We start from the raw sequence: 19768 nt of genomic DNA, 5'->3' as shown, positions 1-19768 counted from the left end.
TACCCCGCATTATGTGTTACTTTGAGCGGGAGCCTATCCCGCATTCCTGGGCTTAGAGACGCTGCCCCAAGCGACCCGGAAGCCAGGCGCCCATTGCCCGACTGTGGGCGGGGCCATGATAAGGAAATTGACGGCCGTCCGGAGGCGAGGCAGCGCGACGCGGCAATCAGGCAGCCCGTATCTGGGAAAAAGGCAGGGTACCTGTGTGCCAGTGGGAACCCCGCATGTTGCCTGAAAATTGGAGCCTCGCAGGCTCACAAGGAGAAGGATTGGAGCCTCACGGGCACCCTGTCAAAGTCCCGCGTCACCTGGCGAAGTAAGAAGAGGCCCCGTGAGTGGGGGCCTGTCGAGGCACATTGTCGGTGCCTGGATCCGGCGCAGATCAGCCTCGTGAGTGGGGCTGAAGGTGTTGGGCATTGGTGGTGCCGATTGAAGGCCCCAGGAGGAGCCCAATGAACGGGGTTCCCTAGGCACTGTGATTGCCAGTGCTGTGTCTCCTCCAGCTGAACCGCGAGAGCGTGGGCAGCTGCAACAAAGGGGGCATTGTTTTGGAGGGCCTGGAGTGGGGCTTTAGAGGCACAGTGGTGCCAAGGCTAATTTTCACAGCTGCACCGCAAGAGCGCGGGCAGCTGCAACAACGGGGGCATTCCTAGTTGGATGACGAGGAAGGGGTGAGATGTACCCCCCGCCCCCATGTGCACAACGAATATCCTTGTGTTGCATTGGCAGCTGGAGGGCCTGGTGGAAGGCCCAATGAAATTGCACCCTGACTTTTGGATAGAGGACATTTGAGCCCCAAAGAAGGCCAGTTGGCCAGGGGTCATCTTTGTGGTATTGGTAGGGCGCAATTCCCTACAAGGATGCACAATGCGTTTATGCCTAACTGATGTATTCACCTAGAGAAACCTTTCAGAAAACTTCTAAAGACTTGGATCTTTAACCTCCCCGACGACTGGACTAAAGCTGCCATCTAGCCTCCCTCTGCCACCACGACTGGGCCTTCAGGAATTTCAGCGCCATGATGCTCCCTCCGGAGCGAACGTTGCGCTCTAGAAATACCCCCTCAATATCAATATCAATACTACGGTGCAGTTTTAAGTTTAAAGTATTTTATTAAGGCATAAAAAAGAACACGGGGAGGGGAGCAGGAAGTCAGGTAAACATACAATACAAGAAGCAAAACGTTGCAGCGAGTCAGAAGGAAAAGAGGGAGACAGGGTGCCCCAGAGGGTAACAAGGCAAAGACATAGGCAATAAGGTATTGTGTACGATCCCCCTGTAGGCCCCCACTCCCTAGGCAAGGTCAAGCCAAAATAACACTCCGCGACACAGTGAAAGAGAAGCATACCGTTCCACCAGCCCCTCGACCCCAGAAGGGAAGGAGAAAGAAAAGCAAAGAAGGAAAGAAGAGAAAACAATACCCCAACATCCCCGTCCGAAAGTCAGCATTAGAAGCATATAACTCCACTTCCCACCCCCCGCCCTCGGCCCCCAATCCGCACATTCACTCCGCCGCTGGCGCCGGTGGCGTCAGCCTAAGGAGGCGCAGGTATCGTGGACACGTAAGCTCGCGAAATTCCGTGGACAGCAGTGCCAAAAAGGGATGCCAGAGCTCCTCAAACTGGTCAACATTCCCAGCCACCGTTAGCGATATCTTCTCCATGCCCAGTACCTGCCAGAGCCTATGCAACCAACCAGTGATAGAGGGGGCAGTGGGGGTGCGCCAAAGTACCAGTATATTCTGGACGGCGGAGCCTAGCGCAATCGCAATCTGCCTGCCCCTGCGGGATTTCAGCGGGTACATCAAATCATTGGGGAGGCCAAGCAAGACATACGCGGGGAAGCGCGGAAGCTCGATCTCAAAATGCCTGTCCACCTCATCTAAGACTTCCTTCCAGTAGGCCGACAGCACCGGGCACTCCCAGAGAATGTGCGTGAGGGTACCCTCCTGTCCGCAGCCGCGCCAGCAACCCTTATCGCCTATTTTGCGCATCTCGTAGAGCCGCTCCGGGGTGTAGTACCAATAGGTGGACACTTTAGTGAAGGTTTCCGTCAGCCCAGTGTGGTACGCAGAGTGCCTCGCCCGATATGCAATCTTGTCCCACTCCTTGTGGCTCAGGGTCCTGCCCAGTTCCCTGTGCCAGCGCTCCCTCCCTGGGTTATGGTAATGAAACGGCGGGGGTTGGAGAAACTTATACAAATCAGTGATGAGTTTGGCGTCCGAGGCCCGGGTTACCAACCATCGCTCAAAGGGCGTAATCGAACGGGCGGCGACGTCACGCACTGGGGGTTGAAGAGCCCAGTGGCGGACTTGCATGTAACGCAGTCTGTCCCCCTCCGACAGGCCAAACTCCTGTCGGAGCTGCTGGAAGGGGAGCACGCCCTCCGGCCCGTAGATCTGGAAAAGCGCCCTACATCCCGCGCTCACCCAGTGGGAAAAGGCCCCCGGCTCCAGACCCGGGGTGAAGTCCGGGTTGCCAGCAATGGGAGTGAACGGCGATGGAAAAGTGGGGAGCTCCCGAAGCTCACACACCGCGTCCCACACTCTTAGCGGGACCCGGGTGATAAAGGAAGCGTAGAGATTAGGTGGTCGATGGATGCGCCGCAGGAACGGGACCTCCTGGAGGGTACGGCCTGCAACTGCCTGGTCTTGAAAGAGCCAGTGTTTGTCCGACTCCCACCGGCTCCACTCCACCAGGTACCGGAGCTGCGCCGCCTGGAAGTACTTCCGGAGGTCCGGGACTCCGAGACCTCCCGCCTCCGGGGCAAGCATGGAGAGGACCCGCTTCATCCGAGGCTTACGGCCCTGCCACACAAAGCGGGAGATGTCTGCCTGCGCCTGCCGTATCCAACCCACGGGGGGCTGAAGAGGCAGAGCGCGAAAAAGATACAGGATCTGGGGTAGTATTGTCATCTTCACCGCTGCAATACGGCCTAGCCACGAAAGTAGGCCCTTGTTCCATCGGCCGAGTTCCTCCTTGATCTTTTTGCCCAGAGAGGAATAGTTAGCCGCGACCATAGCAGGCAGGGAGGGGGCAAGCAAAATGCCCAGGTAAGCCACCGTGGAGGAGGACCACTGCATAGGGAAGAGACTTTGAAGGTCCCGCCTGGTGTCGGCAGAAAGCGACACATCCAGCGCAGCCGACTTGGCCATGTTCATTTTAAAGCCCGCGACGCGGCTAAAAGCGTTCAGCTCCTGGACGCAGGCAGGGAGTGACCGCCTGGGGTCATCTAGGGTCAGCAAGACATCGTCCGCGTATAAGCTGACAGTGTGTGTGTATTGCCCCATCTTCACCCCAATAGCGTCCGGGTTGTCGCGGATCCTCTGCGCAAACGGCTCCATATAAAGGGCAAAGAGGAGCGGCGAGAGGGGGCAACCCTGTCTCGTGCCTCGCTCAATGGCGAAGCTGCCGGAGCTGTGTCCATTGACACGCACTGACGCCGACGGTCGCCTATAGCAGTTAAAGACCATAGTGCGGAACTTCTCGCCGATCCCCAGTTTCCCAAGAACCAGCTCGAGATATGGCCAATGAACCCTATCAAAGGCCTTCTCCGCGTCGACCGATAGAAGCATCCGCTCCCCCGGGACGCGTGAGGCCTTTTCCAGTACGTGCGTCACCCTCTTCGTGTTGTCGACCGTCTGCCTACCGGGTACAAAACCGGCCTGATCCGCCTCCGCCAAACCTGGTAGGTGTAGACCCAGTCTGGCCGCCAAGATTCCGGTATAAAGCTTGAGGTCCACATTTAGGAGCGAAATGGGCCGGTACGAGCCGCACAAGGTCCGGTCCTTCCCCGGCTTGGGGATAACCGACACAGTCGCCGAGAGGAGGTCCGGTGGAATGGCACCCGGTTCGGAGAAGGAATTGAACAAGCGGGCCAGGAGAGGAGCAACAGTGGGACAGAAGGTCTTGTAGAACAAGGCCGTGTAGCCATCCGGGCCCGGGGCTTTACCATGCTTCAGCCGCGCGATCGCGGAGATGACCTCCTCCACGTGAATGTCCCTCTCCAGGTGGTCCGCCTGGGAGGGGTCCAAGGCCGGGAGGGTCACGGAATCCAAATAGGCCTCAGCCTCTCCCGGTGGGGAAGGCTCTGAAGCGTACAGTGCCTCGTAAAAGGAACGAAAGGTATCTGCCACCTCCGCGTCACCGGAAACCGGGATCCCACCCACTCCCACCAGCTCCTTCACCACATTGCATTGCTGCGCGGCCCTGAGCCTATGGGCCAGGAGCTTACCGCACCTGTCCCCGCCGGTATAAAAGGCATGTTTCAGGCGCAGCGCTGCGTACTCCGCCCGATCCAGATCCAACGCAGAGAGGAGTTTCCGTGCCGCCTTCAGTTGCTTCCAAACACGAGGAGCCCCCGTACAGCGGTGGACCTGCTCAAGCTCCCTAACCTGCGCTGTCAGTTCCTCCCTCTTGCGCTGGCGTTCCCTGTTTTCCGCCGAGGAAATGGAGATAAACTCTCCCCTGACGACTGTTTTCAAAGCAGCCCACTGCGTAGCCAGGGACGTGTCAGAGTTGTTATTGTGGGTCAAGTAGTCCTGGATGACCTCCTCCACCCGCTTCACTACCGATTTCTTATGGAGAAGCGTGTCTCGGAGCCGCCACATCCCTCTGGAAGGGGGGGCCGCCGGCCACGCAAAGACTCCGGAAACCGGCGCATGATCGGACAGGGACAAGACCCCGATGTCCGCCGCCATGGCGGCCGAGCGAAGCGGGCCGCTCACCAAAAGATAATCCAACCGCGAATAAGTGCGGTGTGCGTGGGAGAAATAGGAGTAGTCCCTATCGGTGGGGTGCATGGTGCGCCAGAGGTCATGCAGGTCCAACTCCGCAATCTGGTCCTGTACCGCCTTAGAAAGCTCCCCTGTCTGCGGGAAGCGCTGGGCTGACCTATCTAAAGTGGAGTCGAAGACCATATTCAGGTCTCCCCCCAAGATGATATGGCGATCGGGCGAGGCAGTAACGTCCACCAACACCGATTCCAGGAAACGATCCTGGTGGTCGTTTGGGCTGTAAACCGAACCAACCGTAAAGGCAACACCACTCAAGCGCATGCGATACACTAAAAGTCTCCCCTTCTGCTCAGCATGTTTCTACAACACCTCCCCCCTAAAGGAGCTGGCTAGGAGAATGGCCACCCCAGCGGTCTTAGTCGCAGCAGAGGAAAAGAGTTGCGTGGGGAACTTAGCAGAGCGTAACCTATGGCAATCCCTGGAAAGTAAATGGGTCTCCTGCAGGAGGCAGATATCCGCCTGCGACCCCTCCAACAGGGAAAGGATCGCCCTACGTTTCACGGGGTTATTCAGACCCTTAACATTAAGGGTCACAACTTTCAGGGGTGGCATCGCCCCCGGGGAAACAACGCGCTATGCCGCAGGCGGGGGATCAGCGGAGGGGGCGCGCGGGGTAGGGGTGCAGGGAAGGCCAAAAGCGGCATCGTACACGTTCGGACAATTTCGGACGGGACCCCCCCCACAACAAACCAACAGTGAAACCCCCCCAAAACCCCCTTATGGCAACCAGCCAAAACAAAAAGCAGAAAACAACACCCCATAGTCTCAGTCCAGCCCAAATGGGCGAGTCTGCAGAAAACAGTCAAGTGGACGTCCAGCCACACACCACCCCCCTCGCCCCCCCAGCCCCCAGCCCAGCATCGTCAAAGCTAAGAGCCTCTCCCCCCGGAGAAAAATTAGGCCGTTAAGGCCACACCAGTAGATTCAGGCAAGTTCCTGGCCGCAGTCCTCAGGGCCTCCGCCATTTCAGATCTGATGGTGGGCGAGTCTGGACGACTCGCCGGTGCTGACGATGGGCGCCTTCTCGACCTCCGTCGGCCCCGCCGCTCGGGGCGCCTCCATGCGGGTGTAGCCCCTTCCTCCTCCGTAGCAGTAAGACCCAGCACTCCGCAGACATCCTGTAAGGAGCGCAGCTGATGCAGCACCCCATTCCATCGAAAGATAAGACGGAAGGGGTGACCCCAGGAATAGGCTGTCTCGTGCTCTCGCAGAAAGTCCGTAGCGATGCGGAAGGACCTGCGCTTCTGTAGTGTGATGGCGGACAGGTCCTGATAGAGCGCCACAGGTCTATCTCGGAAGGTCAGTGGCTGCTTCCTGCGGGCCTCCGTCATGATGCGCTCCTTTAGGGGGAAATCCGGCAAGAATGCCAGGATATCAGGCGGGGGCGCCGATGACTGGCGTTGGCGGCCCACCCTTTGCGCCCTGTCAATGCGGATTGGGAAGTCCGCTCCTTCCCCCAAGATGTCGCGGAACAGGTCCTGCAGGTAAGCCACCAGGTCCGCACCTTCATCCGCGGATGAAACACCCCGCACCCGGATGTTGTTCCGCCTGGACCTGTTCTCGAGGTCCTCCGAGTGGGCCTGGAGCTCAACACATTGCTCCCGGAGGCGGAGGACATCCTGCTGGAGGTGGGTTATCTCCTCATCGCGGCGTTGAGCCGCCGTCTCCACAGCATCGACCCGCTCGCCCAGGCCCTCGACCTCCCTGCGCACCTCCCGGACCTCTCCAGCCACTTCGGTCTTAAGAGTTTGAAAGTCCTCCTTGAGGGAGCTGAATAGGTCCTCCATGAAGGACCGCCTGACCGGCAGCTCGCCCACAGTTGCGTCCGTTGATGCCCGGGAGGCCCCCGGGGACGGCTGCGTCCTGTCGCGTAGTTGCTGGGACCTGCCGAGCATTTCCGGCAAAGTGCGGTCTCCTCGCGCTGCGCCTCGTCTTCCAGTCATCTTGGGGCTCGGCAAAGCCCAGGGTCAGTTGCTGTAGGCGAGCTCCGCCGCTCGTGGGCACCAGATGTGAGGCCTTCGCCGAAGATGAGGGTAGTGCGTCACAGGCGACAAAATGGCGGTCTGGACCTGGGCAAGACGGCCCCCGGGCCAGTAGGACAGGCAGCAACGTCCGAGGTGTAGGCCTCCTGCTTCGTGCTCCCAGGGAGGGCAGCAGATGAGTTGGTGCCAGAACCAGCCGAGGCTCCCGTGCGAGAAGGACGCGGGCAGGGATCACTGGGCTCAGCCACACAAAGACAAGATGGCGGGAGGGTGGGACCCAAGAAGGGAGCCCGGGCCAGCAAGTCCATGGGCGAGTCTCAAATGGTAACGGGTCCGGAGAGCATGAAACCAATGCCCTCCTCCACCACCAGTTGATTTGTCCGGCTCGGGCACTGCTCGAACTCCGCCATCCAGCGCCTCCAGGCGCGGAGTTCGCAAGTCGTCACCCTTCGAGGCCCCGGGAGGGGGGGGAACCGCCGGTGCAGGGCTAAGGTCCGTCGTCCAGCAATGGTGCCCGCCGCCAGGGCACCGGCCAGGGAGCCACCTCACTCCACGGAGTCCGTCTAGTCCGCTCCCTCGGGATCACAGGCTTTCCGCTGTTCAGCACTCGGGCCAGCCGAGGCGCGCGGACAGCGCCGCACTACGCTCCGCCTCCAAGCTCTTCTCCTCGGGGCGACCCGGGCTCCACTCCTCGGAGCGATCTCAGAATGAACTTCTCGGGAACTTCCCCCGGGGCCACAGAAGCCAAAGTGGCACCAAAATGTGCCCCACGAACTCCGGCACAGTCCTCTCACCCGCGATGCAGCCGCGGGGGGAGAGAAGCGCAGAAATCGGGGCTCAAGCGGAGCTGGGCCGGGGGAGCTACGGGAGGAAGCGTCCGCTCACCCCGCCATCTTGGCCACGCCCCCCTACGGTGCACTTTTAAATGTGAGTTATACCTAATGCGTTAATACATAATATGTTTCCACTTAGTACAGTATCTTACCAGTAGTTACTGGTTGTGTTATTGCCTGTTGTAATGGTTCCTTACAGTGGCCCGATTGGCCCTGTCATGTATATAATCCCCTGTGAAATATTGCCTGGTGCCAGGTGACACTGTGCATATTTGTGATTATGATTCTAATGTGTTTATGATAATGCAAAGACTATTTTTCATATAACCTTGTGTGGAGTTTCTTTTGTGGTGTGCCTAGTGTGTCACTGCTGTGTGTGTGTAGCGCAAACGCTTTACACATTGCCTCTGAGATAAGCCTGAGTGCTCGTGCTAAGCTACCAGGCGGGTAAGCAGGGGATCTTCAGCGTGTAATTCCCTTGCCCTGACTAGAGTGGTGGTTTCTCCCTGGCTTAAGGGCATGCCCTACCCAACCAGAAATCCAATTTCTAACAGTGTGGCATTGAGTGAAATTATGCTGCAGAGCCTAACATAGAAGCACCCCCCGTTGCAGCACTCGGGTAACAGAGTGAGGGAGCATTACCCAGGGGCAGCGAAGATATGCAGCACCGTGAGAGTAAAATCCAGTGGCAGCGCCACAGGGGTAGCTTAAAGTAAGCGAAACAACATGGAACAACCTAAAATAACGCAGCAGCCCCTGTGTGGCCAAGAATCTTAAAGGAGTCTAGGAAAGGCCATGTGGGACAGGCAGAAATGAGGCAGTCCAAAGCAGCCTGAACCATTTTGTGGGTTTTGTTTTTAATGCATGCCTAATGTGTCTTGAATGAGACAGCACATGCACTGCCTACATGCGATCTAAAAATGAAAACAATGACCCTTTTAATTGGCTATGCAATCAACCTAGTACATTGCTATTACAGAGGGTTGGAGAAGCGCCTCGATTTAACTCACAAATATTAACCCCTGGGAAATAGATACGTTATGAATTGCGTTGTCCTTTAAAATAATGTATGTTTGGAAGACAGCACTCCTGGAACATGTGGGTCAAGTGCCTTTATGTCAACATTATATTGAAGCATGTGAAAGCGTCTAATAAGATCCCACATTGGTATTTTCTATAAACTTCATGAACATAGCAGATACAAAAGAAACAAAAGAAGAATGTTCAGACACGCTGTCTCATTAGCGCACTGCCATTGAGACACAACGGCACAAATTACTGGGAAAACCAGACAACGGCACGTGTGTTACTCCGGCAGCGTTGGTATCATTTGCAATATTGTTTCCATCTTAAACCCCACCTAGAGAAACCATGGAAAGAGGACTCCCCTTTCCTAACAAGATTATGATGCAACCCAGGAATTGGATGCACCAGTCTTTTTTAGATACTAGTCCTTTTTTAGATAAACAATAAAGATTAATAACTCTAACAGAGTGCAGGAATGAGAAAGGCAGAAACATGAAGGGCAGTGGTCGTCGCACTGACTTGTTCTTCTGTGAACTGCTCTTTATGCATGTTCCATTTGTGCCCTAAGTGGGCACTGCCCAGTCGGGGATGGGCACCTGGCTGTCCCCTCTCAATTCCTCTTCTTAATAAAAACAAATCTACAACACGCCAGAGCACAGAGGGGCGCCAGGGCACTTCTTGTCCAATCACAGGTAGGCTTTTCTCATTAAAGCCTAAGCAGTGTTTAGGTCACAATGTGCACTTTCTCCGTATGGGGAAGAAGCTCATTATAGGGTACTTGATTGAGGCAGGAGTAGAGGCAGGGAGGCAGCCAAATGTAATTTAGCAGACACCCACAAATCTTCAAGATGAAACCATTATCAACAGCAGAGCAACAGGACGCCCGCAGGGTCGTGAAGCATGAATAATTCCGGATTAGTGCTAACCCAATATTTCCGGTACTGCTATAGCCTATCAAGAGTGAAAGCACACTAAACACGTTTAATGCAGAGCTTTAGTTGGTTTCATTACTCTTCCCTCATTTGCCGGTATCAAATGTAGCGCAAGCTGGATGAGGCCTGGGCATTGCACGTGCATGTCCATCTGAGTGGGTTGTTGACTGTGCACCAAATCTGGTTCTGCTGTTTGGAGCCAACTAACCGAGTTTAGTGATTGGCAAAGCGTAGAATGAAAAATGAACGGGTAATGTTCTCAGTTATCTAAGATCTTTAGCGAAGCAAATTAAATGAATGCACCATTTTGTAATTAAATTCACACGTGATTCGGCTGCCATGGTTAAAGATGAAGTGGATGGCCATGAAGCGGTCACCTTCTGATAAAGGGAAACGCACAAACGTGAAGAGCCGTTCTAATTTTAAAAAAGTCCCGGAGCAGAAAGTGATTAGAAACAAGTGGAGAGGACAAGTCCTGGGGGGTGATCCATAGGAGTCAGCAATTGAGAAAAAAGGTCGCACAAGGAGAAAACATTATCCAATTAAAAGCAACCTTTTTAAAGTACACCGATAAAAGCTAATAAGAATCTGTAGGCAGGCTGGGAGTCCCCGGACTGAGAACATAATTTCGAGAGACAGCGCATGTGCTGCCTAGGCCAGACAAAAAAAAAAGCATTGGCATAGCCACTAGGTCTCGCCTTTGGGTAACATGAGCACTTTAAAAGTGATCTGGAGAAGATGCGTGTACCTGGGTAACAAACTCCGTATTGATCTGCACCTCGGTGGGGTTGAGCACCTTCCTACCACCGCCCTGCGGATAAGGGGCTGCGATCGCCACGCCATGGTCTCTGTCCCAAGCAGTACCCGGCGAGCATGAACTCAGATGCCCCTCCCACGCGCCGGGACTGCACAAGCTGATGCAGCTTCACGCTCCAGAGCAGCAGACCCTGCACAGGGGCCCAGACTAGGCCATATAGCAGCTGGAAGCCGGAAACAGAAAAAAAGCGCCATCCCTCACCCCCCTGCCCTCACACGCCCTAGATTCTTCGGGCCGCAGGAGTGGAACAGCATGCTAGGGGATGGGGGTGTTGCACAGGGTAGGTGCGGTCGGGTGGCTTTAAAGCGTGTAGGGTGGGCGTTGTTAATGAGTGGAGGGAGAGTTTCCTGGGCTGGGCCTATTAACATATGGCTATCTGTGAAGAGTTTGAGCCAGCTAACCTGTGACACAGATCAACAAGACAAAACTGCGATTATATAGACATGCAGTGGCTCCGAGGCACACGCCAGTTATCCACCATTGTCGATCAAATCTGACAGCCAAGTAACAGATCATGTTCCAGTTACATCCAGAGAAATCGCACACAACCCTTCCATGTCAGCAGTGGTGTCCAGTCAAATTCAGGAATGTCATGTCATTGCACTATACCAGCTAAACTACTATTTAAGAGATCCGATCCATTGACAGCAAGAATACTTAGTTGGGAAATCCATCGTAACATTACTTCTCTCTAATTCAGCCCTTTTAGTAGCTCTCTACTCACCTTGCGGGCGGCCCCCTCCGCTGCGACTCCAGCAGCCATGCATTTTCAGTTTTGTTGTCTTTTCACTACTCAGATCTGCAGATCTTTCTCGCACACAAAAAATCATGCCGGGAAGAAAGGGAAAATTGCCCGCCCATGTGGAGCCGGTAATGACGCACCATGAAGCTGTAATGTCGAGTATGACAGGGGCCGTATACCACTAGGGAAGTAGTATATTGTGGAGGTTTTGTTTTCTGAAGCTATCATGATCCAGTTGGACTAGAGTTTCATAGCAATGTAGTGATAGCATCTACTGTTGCAAAGCAAGATGTCTGGGGCAGAGAAAGCAAAAATGTTCACGGTTGTCGTTCAAAAAAATACCCTCTCTAGAAAGATTTTGCCAAACGTAAATAAACCAGCTGACATTTTAGAAGCTGTACACCCGAGAGTGGCAAAGGGCGACCATGTTAGAGTGGGCAAGTTGAAGCGCTACCTTTCTTTTCTCCTCTTTCCTGGAACAGCATTATTTTCGGAAGGGAGGTGAGGAGATCACTGCAATGCCTGGCTGATACACGGAGGAAACGTGATATGTGATCCTTTTCAGCAGGTTTTCCATATGTTAGTTTATAAAAATGTGTACCACCGCTCTGTGTACAAGGATGTGGTCTTTCAAACTATACTGCTTAAATGTTTGTAATGTATAAAAAATGAACACTGAAACGTGTCCTGTGTCATATCCTTAACTTTTCAGCAAAAAAAACCCCAAGATCGCAAGTGGTGCGCGCGCAAGCTGCAAGGAATTTAAGGAATGTAGCTAGCACACTGCGGCCCGCTGCTCGCTCCCTAGGCCATGGGACTGATAGTTTAGAGGAAAGGAGGGACATGCACCCACCTTTGGCCATTTTTCGTGCTTTCATTATTTAAAGCCACACGCAAAGGCCAATGGAATGTGTGGGAGGAGTCCGACCCACACAGAGAAGTCTCTTGGAAGTCTGGAGTGATTCCAGGAGGCCCTCTCCTAGAGCAGCGCATGCGCGCTGCGCTAGGCTCGACCTAACAAGTACTCAAACTTAACATGGCAGAAGGAATCTCATGATTGTACTCCACCTTTAAAGCAGACGACTGCTTCTTCTGACTCATGATTGTACTCCACCTTTAAAGCAGACGACTGCTTCTTCTGACTCAATCGAAGAACTGAAAAACGCAGTTCACCTTATATCCGAGTCACCTGGTACATGTGTTTTTGTGAGATGTCCAGACTAGATAGACTTGGGCGCAATGCTCCTTCCTAGTCCCACTCCATTCTTATATATATATTGATATTACCTCCCTGATAGTGAACCTGCTTACCTAATCACAAGAGAGTCCTGAATGGAGACGGTGCATATTCCTAACTGAAGGGACGTGCCTCAGGAGCCTGAAGGTAAAGACCAAGCAATGAAGGAGCCAAGAGGTGCAGATGCAGGATTCTTGAAGAAGGCACAAACACCAGAGCCTGCTGATAAGGGAGGATGGCCATGGATTTTCCTAAACACCTTTAATTCAAATAATGTCCAGTATTTTTTAAATTTCTTTTCTTTATTACTTTATTCTGTTTCAAATAGTTCTCCACATATAAATCTGTTCTCAGATGTAGCCTTCATACATGGAAAGGTTCATAGATGTAGCCAATACGTGTTTCATCAACGCTAAGGCTTAGAGGCATGGGCGTACTCTCCGCTACACCTGAAGGAATGCACTAGGTTTACTTTGTTTAATTTACTTACTTTTTGGATAACTGAAACCACTTGCAGATATTTCGAAATCTTCCATCGTATTTTTGGGGAGAGATACTAAAATCAAGAATACGTTGAGTGAAGACCTGAGGAAGCCGTTGGCAAATTGCATCTATGAACCTTTTCATTTATAAAGGCTACATCGGAGAACAGATTTGTATGTGAAGAAATATCTGGAACAGAATAAAGTAATAAAAAATTACTGGACATTATTTGAATTGGAGGTGCTCAGGAAAACTGATGGATAGGACTGGCATGTCACAGTAGATCGAGATCGGTAGTGGCCGCCGACTCTGCATGAAGTGCACAGCTATTGTCTAACCCTTGAGGGCATCCCTACCTAGTACCCATGGCTGAAGGACAGTTCTGGCGTTTCACCCTATTTATAGTCAGAACTGGCCTTCATCACAAATAGAGAGCCAAACTGGCATCTTAGGGTGGATTAAACCCCAAAACCACCTCTTTCCATGGTCTAAGTCTAGGACTGGCATCTTACAATGGGTTAAGGCCGAGACCGGTCTCATACCTTGATTAAGGCCAGTAATGACCTCTATATTATGGGCAAAAGCCTGGCTTGGCTTCTTGCCTTGGATTAAAGCCAGGTGTGGCATCTTGCTATGGACTAAGAGCAGGCCTGGACTAATGCCAAAGATAAACTACAAGAATGGCTCTCACCACCAAGGAAAGGCAATAGCAGGTAGGTAGTAAGCAACAACGTGGATGATCCAACTGTGCTGCTACATTTAGGGCCTGTTTTATATTTCAGTGGACAGGATACTCTGTCACAAACGTGACGGCAGCCGCCCGCCGTATTACAAGTGCCATAGGATATAGCGCACTTGTAATATGGCCCAAGGGATATTAGTCACGTTTGTGATGAAGTATTCTGTCCACCGAAATATAAATCAGGCTCCAAGTTCTTTGTGCTAGGCTGGCTAACTCTAAACATAAAGCTAAATAAACTTAGAGAAAACAGAAAATGTAAAATATTTATTTCTTTATTTATTTAGGTTTCTTGTAGAGCGCTAACAATCATCCCAAAGGGATATCACGGCGCTGAAATTGCTAAAGTGCGGGTGCAGTGGGTATCGTAGAGTTTAGTCGGAGTGGGGGAAGAGGAAGGTTTTTAGTTGCTTCCTAAATGCCAGGTGGCATTCTGTGTGTCGGAGGGCCACAGGCAATTCGTTTCACTTCCTTGCAGCGACATGGGAGAAGGCTTGTTCACCCATCCTGGCTTTCCTAACCCGGGGGATGCTCGCTTGAGCCGAGATTTGTGAGCGGAGATTTCTGGTGGGAGTGTAGAAATGGATTCTGTTTCTCAGTATGAGAGGGCCTTTCTTGTGTAGCGCTCTGTGAGTGATACATAACATTTTAAAAGTTGCTCTTTGCTTCATTGGCAGCCAGTGTAGATCACGCAGGCAGTTGGAGGCCGAGTCATATTTTCTTTTCATGCAAATGGCCTTGGCTGCTGCATTCTGCACCAATTGGAGTTTAGTGAATAGGTACTCTGCCATGCCAACGAACAGGGAATTTCCATAGTCCAGCCTACTCATCAAGAGAGACTGAACTAGGATTCGTCTGCATTCTATTGGAATCCATGGAAAGACTCTTTTAAGCATTTTCAGGGTTGCAAAGCCTTTGCCACATATAGTGGCTACGTGAGTTTTCATGGAGAGGGAGGTGTCAATAGTTATTCCAAGGTTCCTTGCAGTGGGTGTCGGGGCAGGAGGGATACCCAGGGCTACAGGCCACCAGGTGTCGTTCCATAGCGGAGTGTGGCCTCCGAACAGTAGTATCTCCGATTTGTCTGCATTTAGCTTGAGGTAGTGCTTGTGCATCCAATCAGCCAAATCAGAGAGACAGTTTAGAAGCCTGTCCTTGGGGTTATCCTTCTCGTCCAGGATTACCGTGAGTTGGGTATCATCAGCGTAGGAGCAGATTTCAACCCCCCATTTTCTGCAAATTCCAGCAAGGGAAGACACAAAAATGTTGAACAGGGTGGGGCTTAGCGAGGCCCCCTGCGGGACCCCGTATTTGATCACCCGGCGAGGGGATGAGAACTTGCCCAGGTGCACCGATTGTGATCTTTCCGATAGGAAAGACCGCAGCCATCCCAAAGCTCTGTCCCTGATGCCCTTGGATGCTAAGGTTTCCAGGAGCAGATTGTGTGGGACAGTGTCGAATGCCGCCGAGAGGTCTAACAGGATTAGGGCAACTGTTTTCCCCTGGTCCACATGTATTCTGATGTTGTCAAGCACGGCCAGGAGAGTTGTTTCTGTACTGTTGTTGGCCCTAAAACCTGTTTGAGTGATGTCTAGGAGGTTGTTAGTTTCGAGAAAACTGACCAGTTGCCTGTTGACCAGTTTCTCTAAGACTTTCGACAAATAGGGGAGTTGGGAAATGGGTCTATAGTTGGCCGGGTTGTTGATATCAAGACCTGTTTTTTTTAGAAGAGGGGTGACTGTGGCGTTCTTCCAGCTGGATGGAAATTCTGCCGTTTCTAGTGAGTGGTTCAACACTAGGGTAACTGCCGGGCAAATTAGAGGAATGAGTTGCCGGAAGATATGGTGGGGGCACGGGTCCAGGGGGGAGCCAGATTTAATTTTGAGCATTGCTTTGCCCACTTCCTCTTCAGAGAACGGGCCGAAGCTAGAACACTGCGCATGGGGGGGGGTGTGGTTCGTGGTCCACCGGGAAGCCCGTCTCGGGATTGGGGAAGGAAGAATAGATCTTGTCTATCTTTTCACAAAAGAAGTTGTTCATATTGTCGCAACTGATTTGCGAGGGAATCAAGTTAGATGATAAACTGGGCGGGCTACAAAGCTCATTAACTATTTTAAATAGCTCTTTAGAGGAGTCTTTATTCATTAGGATTCTGTTAGAAAAGTAGTCCTTTTTAGCCTTCCTAATGGCTTTGGTATATTGCGACAGTTCTTTTTTGTAAATTGATCTAGTCTCTTGGGATCTTGTTAACCTCCATTTGTGTTCCAGCATGGTGCATTTCCTTTTTTGTGACTTCAATTCCTGGCTGTACCACTTTTCTGACATGGTGCGCCTGGGTTTGGAATATCGACACTTTCGAGTGCAGTGTTCAAGAGCTGTTGCGGTGTGGTCCTGAAGTCTATCTGTTGCTTCATCAACACTTATTTCTCCGGTAGGGGGATGTACAAAGTGTTTCCTAAAAGTTTCAACACTGAAGTTTGCATAACTTCTTTTGTGGGTTTCTGTCTGATAGGAGGGCCTAACGTTCTTGACCGGTAGGTGAATATCAAATTCAACCATAGAGTGGTCAGTCCACGGTAATGGTCTTATCCCTGTGATGGAGATAGGGTTAATATTGGAGAAAATCAGGTCGAGGGTATGTCCGGCCCGGTGGGTTGGTTGCCTAATTCTCTGAGACAGCTGCAGTATCTCCATATTTTCAGTTAATTGTTTAGTGAGGGGGTTATTACTATCCTCATAGTGGATATTAAAATCCCCTAGGAGTAATATATTTTTGTTCTGAAGGCAAATTGGCATAACTTGTGCCAGGAGATGAGTATTGAATTCTGAGGTGCAGCCCGGAGGGTTGTAGATGACATCTCCCCCAAATAGGATGGTGGTGTTAATGGATAAGGAAAAAGCCATAACTTCGTGGGGTTTGACCTGAGTGATCATTTCTTGTCTACAGGTAAGTGCGTCTTTAAACAGCAATGCTACCCCTCCTCCCCTCTTTTTCCTCTTGTAAACTGTAAAGCTTGTCCCATAATGCTGATGCACTACAGCTGTATGACAAACTGACAACAAAGGCCACTAGTTTCTCAAACAGTGATTCTCAAAATGCATGAGTGGGTGCTTTGCAGAGAACCTACAGTCTCTCTTTAAAGCAACCCTCTTACCTCTGGCAAGGTGCCACCATCAGGAAATAGGTGTAGAATGCTGGACCTGGGGTGACATCCGAGCCAGGAAAAGAGAGAGAACAGATAGTGACTGATGGCCCCTCACTCCCTGCAAGGACTTTTCGGAGTGTACATGTGTGGTTGTAACCAGGGCCATTGTGCATTTACCTAATAATTGTCACCATAACAAAGTCTTCATCATGGGGATTCTTCTTTTAATTAGATAGTAGGACTGAAGTGGTGAATGGATTCCCAGTCCTTTGCCTCTCCCGTTTGGTCATGATCTGTGTCCATTCTCTGCACCATAGCATGCGCGTTGGAAAGATTCTGTCAGGCCTTGGTTTGATATGTTCTCTGGTCCTGTATGTTACAGAATACAGCGTGCAGGTGGCACGGACAGGGACAAGCTGAGGTCCACTCGTACCAGTCATGGTAGCAGACAGTCACAGCGAGCAAGCACTGACCAAAGGCCAATGAAGTGATTTCTATTTAGATGTACCTCAAAGCCACGGCTTCTAGCCAGGATGCTTGGACATTGCCCTAACCATCACTGTCGGTCCACATCTTCAGGGCAGGCTAAACAAATAAACACCCAAGATAGAGCTGGGATTACCAGAAGTGCGTGCCATGCACGTAGCTCACCAACTGAGCATGTGCAGGCATACTGAATGCCTTTTCCCAGGCTCAGCCCCAGAGCAGGCCCAAGCACTAGAAGGCTCTTGTCTAGCTTTGCCATGGACTCAGAATTCCGATGCTCTTCTGCGCTCGGTAATCCTGGTCCAAACATAGCCAGGCCGCCTCATACAGCTCTGCTGTGATCAACCAAATCCAAAACAGAGACAATCATGTGCCATGACAGCGTCTTCTACGACTCTGCGGTGCATGACTGAAAACCGATCCAATCCTTAGAACCTGGGACATCTGGGCACCCAACCTTTGTGTGGTCTGGACACCGTGACGGGCTAGCTTTTTCTTATAAGGTAAATGGGAAGGAGGAGCTATACAGTGGTAGTAAGGGTCATAAATGAGATGGGAACATCAGCAGTGAAGGGGGGGTGGGGGAGACATACAGCATGAGTGGTCCCATCCGTGTAGTGAAGCCCAGCGCACCCGAGTATTTGGTCAGTCTGTCCCTGCCCATCAATGGGAACATAGGAAAACATTGGTGCTAAAATGAGAAGACACGTAAGACTCCTTCCTCAAATAGAGTGTGCTCCGAAAGGGAGGAGGAGGTCTAGTTTTCCAAGATTACTGAACATGTGTTCTTGTGATTGTTCATATTAAAGCCTGCGTGTCTAAGGAAAGGGGCATTGTTTTTAACGTGACCTTGAGGCTCCCATTGGTGGCAGGGTCACTTACTGGATGGCCTCATTGGGTAGTCCACCAACAAGTTCTCCTACCATGTTCACAGTGCTCTGGCTTGTTCTTGTAGAGCACTCTGTCCAGGCTTGGCTCCTTAATGAGTTCCTTATCTGTGTAGGAAGTGATCGGATGTTAAAGCGAGGTTTGTCTTTTTTCCTTAATCAGCGTTGAGCCCTGTCGTCGTGCAACAAAGTGTGTTTAAGAACGTGTACAGTGGAATGGGGTGAAAGGGCAGATCTGAGATGGGAAAGAAGGTAGTTGAGACTGCCAGAGAGATTCTATGGATAGAGTTAAGCGACAGCCAACTGTACGAGCAGTCTTTTGTCTTTAAAGGGGTGAAAGGTTGAGCATCTCTAAAGCCCAACTGTGATGAGCTTGTTTATTGGTGTGCGGGCCAACAATCAAGTTGAATGACTTATCAGACTATCATGTGATTTTGTAGACACTGGCCATCAACTCTAAACACAAGGCAGGGTATGAACTTGTTTACCTCTTTGCAAATACGAAGTCAGGCGCAGAATCCTGTCTGTGCTAGATTGTGTATTAAGGTCTGGGTGCAAAAGGCATACAGTCTACTTTTTGCCTTCTCAAATTTGTAACGTTTAAGTTGGCCAAATGGCGCGGGCATAAAAGCACCGTTTGCAAAGCTCAATCGGGTAAACATGTGCAATTAGCCCCGTAGTTCTATTCTAGCCTGTGTAAATCAGAATGAGTAACAAACTGCGCACCTAGTAAATATTGCATCATAAGCAACAGGTATTCATTAATGCGAAATCTGCACACAGGAAACCATGCATTTTGCTAAGTAACCAGGGCCGTGCCTAATTGTTTTTTAGAGCGAATTACACGTGAACGAAACACTGACTTTCCTCTACAAGTATGCATGTTTCACTCTTTAATTGCTCAGTGGCATAGCTTGAAATCTAATTTATCTACGGCATTTTTCTAATTCCAAGCCAATTTAAGAATTCCCCTTGGTGTCTGAGTTGGGCTTGAGCTCTCCAGAAACAGCAGATCTCTAAGTTTGAAGATAGAGTTAAAGGAATCAGTATTTATTTGGTAGTTTTGCTCAGATGTATAGTATTTTAAAAGTGAAAACAAATGCTGTAGTAAACATTAATGATGTGAAAGAATGGGACATAATTTCATTTTATACACTTGAATAAAGTTTGACATTTCTTTAGGTTACGCTACAAATGACAGAGCTTCTACAATACTAATGTGATTAACGCATAAGAACATTCGACAATGATCATTCTTCCAAACTGCAAATTACTTGCACCAGATCTAGTGAGGATAACAAATGTTAATACTTGGGCGCAAAATCAATGGAAGAAGATTCCATTTTACTTAATGATGTCAACAGAACGTACAACTACTTAAGGATGGTACTGACAACATCTGCAGCCGTGTAAGCATGCTGAACCCCATGCCAGGAGCTGCAGATGGGCAGACCTGCTGTGACAACTTACCCTTCCACAATGGTTCTGTTGGCTAGTCGGATGCAGTGCTCCCAGAGAATATTCGATACTGGCAAAGGGATACGCACTTGGCGGGACACATCATTTAACCTTTTGTTGAACTGTTCAAATTCCTGCCGAAAAAACACATAAAACGTTCTTTTCATACTCGACAGTGAATAAGCATCACAGCATGCATATTAAG

The 19768-nt window shown here is 50.9% G+C and overlaps 1 protein-coding gene across 1 annotated transcript in view; it reads right to left on the bottom strand.

The window, feature by feature from the left end:
• The window catches only part of VPS50 (VPS50 subunit of EARP/GARPII complex), a 791964-nt gene that overhangs the window by 45508 nt on the left and 726688 nt on the right, over positions 1-19768 (bottom strand). The window contains exon 26 of the mRNA XM_086941875.1: positions 19576-19697. Within this exon, the coding sequence (XP_086798001.1) occupies positions 19576-19697 (122 nt within the window). The remainder of the gene's footprint in view (positions 1-19575; positions 19698-19768) is intronic.

This window comes from Lissotriton vulgaris, chromosome 10 (assembly GCF_964263255.1).
Source record: "Lissotriton vulgaris chromosome 10, aLisVul1.2, whole genome shotgun sequence".
Taxonomy (NCBI): domain Eukaryota; kingdom Metazoa; phylum Chordata; class Amphibia; order Caudata; family Salamandridae; genus Lissotriton; species Lissotriton vulgaris.
This window is presented reverse-complemented; position numbering and strand designations above follow the sequence as displayed.